This window comes from Lithobates pipiens, unplaced genomic scaffold, assembly GCF_037356315.1.
Source record: "Lithobates pipiens isolate NorthernLeopardFrog02 unplaced genomic scaffold, aLitPip1_a1.2 Scaffold_13, whole genome shotgun sequence".
Classification (NCBI taxonomy): domain Eukaryota; kingdom Metazoa; phylum Chordata; class Amphibia; order Anura; family Ranidae; genus Lithobates; species Lithobates pipiens.
In genome coordinates, this window is record NW_027507718.1 from 482,580,324 (window position 1) to 482,588,242 (window position 7,919).

At 54.6% G+C, this 7,919-nt stretch overlaps 1 protein-coding gene across 2 annotated transcripts; it reads left to right on the forward strand.

Moving 5' to 3' along the window:
• Positions 1-1,437: 1,437 nt before the first annotated feature.
• On the forward strand, positions 1,438-7,262 carry LOC143975508 (integrase/recombinase xerD homolog). Of its 2 annotated transcripts, none has more exons than XM_077477960.1 (2): positions 1,438-1,727; positions 4,947-7,262. In XM_077477960.1, exons 1-2 carry the CDS (start codon positions 1,607-1,609, stop codon positions 5,921-5,923), a joined length of 1,098 nt encoding a protein of 365 aa, XP_077334086.1. In that variant the 5' UTR covers positions 1,438-1,606; the 3' UTR covers positions 5,924-7,262. The 2 variants fall into 2 exon arrangements, with proteins under 2 accessions (XP_077334086.1, XP_077334085.1); XM_077477959.1 differs by lacking the exon at positions 1,438-1,727 and adding an exon at positions 2,197-2,372.
• Positions 7,263-7,919: the final 657 nt, after the last annotated feature.

The window sequence follows — 7,919 nt, forward strand, 5'->3', positions numbered from 1 at the left end:
CTCTTTTATTTATTTAATGTCATGAGACCGCTATAAAACACACCAGAATAGGTATTGCAGTATCTTATTTACACATAGGCTAACACAGAGGGGCATTTGGGGGCAGAAAAAAAGTCAAACACCTGTAAAATGGGTGTTTGACAGCTGCAGTGAGCATGGCACCTTAACCACTTCAATACCACTGGACGTCCTTATATTGAAGTTGTTTCCCTGGGATAATGACTGCATGTGGCATCATCCTGGTATCAAAATTTGCAGCCGGCAATTCACTGTTCAGCCACTCGATCACTTCTGCGGGTAGTGGAAGGGGTCTCCCTCCTGCCGCCTTTCGTGGGCTCTGCTGTCCAAACGTGGAGCGAGGAAATGGTGTCACTACAACCGACCTTATTCCTCCATCTCTGTGACCCTGGAAACCGGAAGCAACGAGAATTTTGTTACTTGCAGTTCAAGCCCTTTGTTTACCTGGCTGTTAGCGGCCAGGAAAACAGCTGATCAGACCGATCTGTGTCTGATCGGCCGCTTAAGAGACCAGAGGAGAGATTTGGGGTCTGATGGACCCCAGATCTCTCCATAAAGAGGACTTGTCATGGCCCATGCTGTTACAAGGGATGTTAAAAAGGCTGTTACAAGGGATGTTGTTCATCCCATGTGATAGCAATGCAATAATGTTAAAGTGATTGTAAACGATCACCTTGTAAAACGACCATTTCAGTGTATGAAAGGTAAAACATTTGTATATAGTTATAAAAAATTATAAATACCTTTTTCTTTTTTCACATACTCTCTGTTCTCAGATGCATAAGAGCTGGGGTAGAGTAAGCAGCAGCACACTAATCTTCCCAGTAAAAGGCTGTGGGGGAGGGGGGTGGTCGGGTCAGGTCAAGGCTGATCATTGAAGGAGAGCAAGCTGAGTTCCCAGCATAGCTAGAGAACTGGCCACGCTATGCTTGCTCTAATGCCTAGTGTGGTCAGTTTTTAATAGGAAAGCAGAGGGACTGGCAGGGACACCAGGGATTTCACTCAATGGAAGCAATAAAACGAGAACAGGGTATTTTTTCTTATGAGTACATGCTACAGTAGGCATATATCAGGAATATGAAATGCTGGGGTAACAAATACTTTAATATAAAGAAAAAATTAATTAAAGAGACAGTGTAAAAAAAAAAGTTTTGGATGGAATAAAAAAAAATGTAATATTGTCCCCGTGCTTCCCTGTAAATGCATACGTAAGTCCTGCACACATACAGTTAGGTCCATATATATTTGAACACAGACACAATTTTCATACTTTTGGCTCTGTGTGCCACCAGATTAAAATGAAAACAAAACGATCCAAATGAATTTGAAGTGCAGACTTTCAGCCATAATTGAAGGGGTTGAAAGAGAAGCACGGATTATGAATGCAATGATATAAGGAGTGCTGGACATGACAGTGTGGATGAGGGACACAGAGGGTTAAGCTTTATGGGTGGAGTTCAGGAAAAGGTTTGCAGGAAACAAGTTCAGTGTAGGGGAGGGGTCACATAAAAGGGAGAGGTGTGGCTTTAAGGAATCATTCGGAGCCCAGTGTGACACAGAGGAGGCAGTTTTTCGCTGCTCCTCTGCTATGGCGGACCTCGAGGGACTCTTCGCGCGGCTGCGACGGGCGGCGGAGGTGCACGGTGCGGACTGGCTGCGGGAACGTGTGGGTGACCTGGCGGACGGCGATGTGGACGGCGGCGGGACAGGTGAGGTTCCACTGCGCGCGCGGAGGTCTCGGCCTCCGGCGCGTTTTTCTCCTGGGCCTACTCCTCGGCCGCCTCGTGACTCCCGGAGCCCGGGGGTGGACCGATCGGTCCCCCCGGCAAAACGGCAGGTTCTCGGCTCCCCCCGGTCCGGGCGGTCGTTGCGCCGCCGACCGGAGGGGGGCGGGGCTTCGCGGCCGCATGGAAATGGCGCCGGGACCGCACGGGGCCCGGTGGAGGTGGGGGGGAGTGTGGATGGCTCTGGGTCGGCAGGCCAAGGGGGGGTGCACGTGGCGGGGGATCTGCGGCATGCTGGGTCTGGGGCCAGCATCCACGCGGTGGGGGGGAGGGGGGCGCTCCGGGGGGGTCACATGCTGGAGGGGGGGGAGGGTGGGTCGCAGAAGGCTGCCAAGGTGCCTGGCAGGGCTGGTTTTAGACGCCGGCATGCCGGGGGCGGCAGGGGGAGGAGGACATTGCCTGCAGTCCCGGATCGCAGGGACCGGATGGACCGCGCGGAGCACAGGGGGATGGCCGCGTCCCCGGTGCGCGCTGGAGAGGTCGGTTCGGAGAGCGAGCTGTCCCAGGAGGAGGAGGGGTCCTTTTCTGCACCCGGACCGGTACCGGTCGCCGAGGCCCCTGGGGGCCCGGGTAAGTTGCGGGAGTCTACATTGCTGGCGGATGCCTTGCGGGATCTGATGGGGGTGGCGCAGGGGGGTGCGGTACCCACGGGATCCCGGGACGTATTGGGGGGGGTTGCGGCAGGTTCAGCGCAGGGGGCGGGGCCTGTGGCCCCGGGGGGGCCGTCAGGTCAGTTGCAGGAGCTGTTGGGGGGGCTGCAGGCCCTGGTTGGTAAGTTTGCTGGGGGCTCCGGGTCGCCTCAGGTGGCCCCCTGGACGGGTAATGTGGGGGGGGCCGGGGGGGCGGAGGTCATTCCTGCGCGGGATTCACCGCCTGCTGCGGTGTCGGGGAGCATGGATGCGGGGGCCGTGGGCTCGGGGGTCCCCCCGGTGCCCGCGGACCCGGGGGCGCGGTCTGACCTGGTTAGGATCGCAGATGCTGCCCGGTGCGAAGTCTATGTTTGTTTCGAAGGCCCATTGGGGGCGCATTTGAAGCAGGAGGTGCGGGACAAGATCGGCAAGGGTGAGTATGTGGAGATTTTCTCTTTGCTCCCCCTCGAGAAATTTAATTTGGACAGGGTTAAGCCGGACAGTTCCAAGAAGGACGACGAGGAAAAACGTAGGTATCGGCTGATCCCGCGCACATTTGCAAATTGGCTTCAGGCGTTCGCTATCTTGGCTAGCGTGATAGGGGAAAAGAACCCCGAGCATTGCTCGGCGTTATTTTGTTACCTGGACGCGATTGGGGAGGCTCACCGAGTGTATGGAGGGCTGGCTTGGCTGCGCTATGATGAGCAGTTTCGTCAGCGTAAGGCAGTGCGGGCTGACCTGCGGTGGGATCACAAGGACATAAGCCTCTGGATGAGGCTTATGTCTGCTCCGCGGGCGCCCACTCCGTTTCTTCAGGGGGGGGCCGGGAGTGCGTCTTCCTCGGGACTGCCGGCCGGAAAGAAGTGGGGGGTGTGCTGGCCCTTCAATGAAGGGGCTTGTAAATTCGGAGGCGCGTGCCGCTTCAAGCATGAGTGCTCCGGGTGCGGCGGCACCCACCCCCTGTCCCGCTGTTTCAAAAAAGGTCAGCGTGCCGGTGCCGCCGGTCAAAAAAGGGATGACGCCGGTGAACCTGGGAAGGATGCTTCCTTTCCTAAATAGGTATCCGGATGGTGCGGCGGCGCGGGGGTTAATTCTGGGTTTTCGGGACGGTTTTAGGATTCCCTGTTCTTTGGGAGGGGTGCCGCCGTTGGCCAGGAATTTGCGTTCGGCTTTAGATCACCCGGGGGTGGTGGATGATAAATTGGGTAAAGAGGTGGCGCTGGGCCGGATGGGTGGTCCTTTCGAAGTGCAGCCGTGGGGGGACCTGGTGGTCTCCCCGTTGGGTGTAGTTCCTAAGAAGGAGCCGGGGAAGTTTCGCTTGATTCATCACCTGTCTTTTCCGAAAGGGGGGTCGGTCAATGATTTCATTGACCCGGAGGCCTGTACGGTTTCCTACACGTCTTTTGACGCGGCGGTACGGTGGGTCAGGCGGTATGGTCGTGGGGCTCTCATGGCCAAGGCGGATGTGGAATCGGCGTTTCGCCTTCTGCCGGTCCACCCGGACAGCTTCCGGCTGTTGGGATGCCATTGGCGGGGCAAGTTTTATGTGGACTTGTGCCTGCCCATGGGTTGTTCCATTTCATGCGCCTATTTTGAAGCTTTTAGTTCATTCTTGGAATGGGTGGTGAGAGATGTTTCGGGCCTGGAGTCGGTCATCCACTATTTGGATGATTTTCTGTGCGTGGGCCCGCCTGCCTCCAATGTGTGTGCGATTCTTCTGTCCACGTTGCAGCACATTGCGGGCAGGTTCGGGGTGCCGTTGGCGGGGGATAAGACGGAGGGCCCGGTGACGGAATTGAGTTTTCTGGGAATCGTGATTGATTCTATGGCAATGGAGTGTCGATTGCCAGAGAATAAATTACGGGATCTGCAGGCGGAGTTGGCAGGCATGCAGGGCCGGCCGAAGGTTCAGCTTCGGGCCCTGCAGTCCCTGTTGGGCAAGCTGAATTTCGCTTGCCGGATCATCCCTATGGGCCGTGTGTTCTGCCGACGGCTGTCGGGGGCCACTGCCGGGGTAACCGCCCCTACCCACTTCGTGCGTTTGCGAAGGGAACACCAGGAGGACCTGCGGGCTTGGCATGAATTTTTGGAGTCGTATAATGGGCGGGCTATGTGGATGTCGGGGCCAGTGAGCAACTTCGACGTGGAGTTGGTTACTGACGCGGCTGGCTCTACGGGTTATGGGGCATTTTTCCGGGGTCGGTGGAGTGCGGAACCTTGGCCACGCTCATGGGAGGTTGCGGGGTTGTTGGGCAATTTGGTTTTGCTAGAATTGTTCCCGATAGTGGTGGCATTGGAGTTGTGGGGGGCAGAGTTTCGTAATTTGAAGTTACGCATCAATTGCGATAACATGGGGGTGGTCCAGGTCCTCAATCGGATGACTGCTTCTTCCCCCCCGGTCATCCGGCTGCTGCGACACCTGGTCTTTCGCTGTTTGCGGCTCAATGTTTACGTTTATGCTGTGCACATACCTGGGGTGGAGAATTCTTTGGCTGACTCGCTCTCTCGTTTTCAGTGGGACAAGTTCCGGCAGCTGGCGCCGGGAGCGGAGGAGTCGGGGGCGCCATGCCCCGGGTGGATGTGGGAACTTCCCTTGGAATCGCCGCAGGTTGGTTAAAAAGGTCGTTGAGTGAGGCTACATGGTCCGCTTATTCTAGAGTGTGGGCGGAATGGTGGGCGTTCCTGCGGGAGGTTGGAGTGGCTGGTCGGGGCTCCGACCGGCGCTGGGTGGTATTGTACTGGGTTGCCCGGAACATTGAGACGGGCCTGTCTCCCGCATCTATTGAGCGGAAGCTGGCGGGGTTGGCCTTTTTGTTCAAACTGTGGGGGGAGCCGGACGGGACGAAGGATTTTTGGGTGAGGCAAACGTTGAAGGGGTACAGGAGGGATTGGAAGGGTAGGGATGCGCGCCGGCCGGTGTCATTTGACAATCTGGTGGCAATTTGTTCTCGGCTGGGGGACGTTTGCTCGTCTGCTTACGAGACCGTCCTGTTTACGGCAGCGTTTTCGTTGGCGTTTTATGGGGCTTTTAGGATTGGGGAGTTGGTGTGTCGCTCAAAACGGGTGGCTGGGGGTCTGTTGGATCAGGATGTGCAGGTGGTGGCGGATCGGGTGAGTATACGGTTGCGTAGGTCTAAGACTGATCAACGGGGCAAGGGAGTGGCGATTACGCTGCTCGCCCTGCCGGGCTCGGTAGTGTGCCCGGTGGCGGCGGTACGGGCTTTCCGGGCGGTGCGGCCTGGGAGGGCGGGCCCCTTTTTGGTGCACGAGGAGGGCTCTTTTCTATCCCGTTTTCAGTTTGTGTCGGTCTTTCGGCAATGCCTGAGGGCGGTGGGTTTGGATGAGCGGGACTACGCGTCCCACTCTTTTCGGATTGGGGCGGCCACGGAGGCGGCTCGATGTGGGCTGGAGGAGGCGGTGGTTCGCCGGATTGGTAGATGGGAGTCCCGGAGGTTCCGGTCCTATGTCCGGCCGCAGTTGCTACTGGGGTAAGGAGGGTGCGGCTGGGGGTTGTTTGCTGTGGGATTTATGGGGGGGAGGACTGTGCTTGTAACATTCCTTTGGTTGTTGTGTTATTTCTCTTGTTTTCATTCCAGATGGAGGTTCTCAACGCCTCGTTTGGATCCTGGGGCATTCGTACGTCTGCTGGGGGGCCAGGAGAGGTGATTCTCTACCAGCAGGCAGGCAACTAGGTATCCCCAGGGAGGTAGCTAGGGTGATGTGGTTGGGTTTCCCGGGCATGAGGTGGGAGCGTGTCATGAGGGAGGTGGAGCGTTTCGCTTTGAGGGATAGGCCCCCGGATGTGCTGGTTGTTCATGCGGGGGGCAATGACCTGGGAGTTCGGAAAGTGAAGGACATTTTGGCGGATATCAAGGCTGATGTGTTGCGCATGCGAGTCCTTTTCCCGGGCACCATTTTGGTGTGGTCAGACATTGTGGCCAGAACGGTGTGGCGGGGGGCCAGGTCTTTAGCCAGCCTTGAGAAAACCAGGATTAGGGTTAATAAGGTTGTTGGGCGGTTTGTAGTGCAGAACGGGGGCATTGTGGTAAGACACAGGGAATTGGAGGTTAATGTAGGGCTTTATCTTAGGCGGGATGGCGTTCATCTATCGGATGTGGGGATTGACCTCTGGTCCTTTGGCTTACAGGAGGGCATACAGAAAGCTCTTCGGGTGTGGGGCGGCCCTCAAGGTTGAGGGGGTCACCCTTTCGGGCTGTGGCGGTGTGTTTTCTGGTGGTTTCTGACGGTAGACAGGTACTCAGAAGGGATCTGAGGGTGTGGGGGGCTCATCTAACGATCGGCCCCTCTGGGTATTCCTGAACGTTGGAGGGAATACGGTTATGTTCACTGGCGGAAGTTGTCTCCGACCGGTCACAGGTGGAGGCCTTTGGGAAGTTGGTCAGGTGTACCGCAGTGATTGGGTATTGGCTTAAGTGTGGTCACCGTCAGAGATCACCAGAATGGGCAGTTAATGTTAATTAAAATGTGGTTTAATGTTAATAAAGTTATTTATATTTATATATTTATATATATATTTATATATTTATATATTTTCATATTTACAAGTTATTGGAGTAATTTTGAGTTATGTTTAATAAAGGCTGTTGTGGCCAGTTTACTCCAACCTATGGTGTGGTCTCGTTTCTAATAGATAAGGAATAGTATAAGGGGAACATTCAGACTACACTAGTCAAGAGAAGCACGGATTATGAATGCAATGATATAAGGAGTGCTGGACATGACAGTGTGGATGAGGGACACAGAGGGTTAAGCTTTATGGGTGGAGTTCAGGAAAAGGTTTGCAGGAAACAAGTTCAGTGTAGGGGAGGGGTCACATAAAAGGGAGAGGTGTGGCTTTAAGGAATCATTCGGAGCCCAGTGTGACACAGAGGAGGCAGTTTTTCCCACCCTCCCGCCCTATTGTTATGTGTTTGTTTTGTGGTGTTTTGTTGCTGGTCTTTTCTTCTTTTGCAGGTTTCGTCGGTTGTCACGGCAGCTGAAAGTTTTTCGTGTTGGCGGTGTGTTTTCTGGTGGTTTCTGACGGTAGACAGGTACTCAGAAGGGATCTGAGGGTGTGGGGGGCTCATCTAACGATCGGCCCCTCTGGGTATTCCTGAACGTTGGAGGGAATACGGTTATGTTCACTGGCGGAAGTTGTCTCCGACCGGTCACAGGTGGAGGCCTTTGGGAAGTTGGTCAGGTGTACCGCAGTGATTGGGTATTGGCTTAAGTGTGGTCACCGTCAGAGATCACCAGAATGGGCAGTTAATGTTAATTAAAATGTGGTTTAATGTTAATAAAGTTATTTATATTTATATATTTATATATATATTTATATATTTATATATTTTCATATTTACAAGTTATTGGAGTAATTTTGAGTTATGTTTAATAAAGGCTGTTGTGGCCAGTTTACTCCAACCTATGGTGTGGTCTCGTTTCTAATAGATAAGGAATAGTATAAGGGGAACATTCAGACTACACTAGT

Bases quoted from the DNA above. Each gene is read 5' to 3' on its own strand.
- LOC143975508 (XM_077477959.1), top strand. From the start codon at position 2,228: ATGGACCGCGCGGAGCACAGGGGGATGGCCGCGTCCCCGGTGCGCGCT. The intron at 2,373-4,946 runs GTAAGTTGCGGG...TCTCGTTTTCAG, and splicing joins CGAGGCCCCTGGGGGCCCGG to TGGGACAAGTTCCGGCAGCT.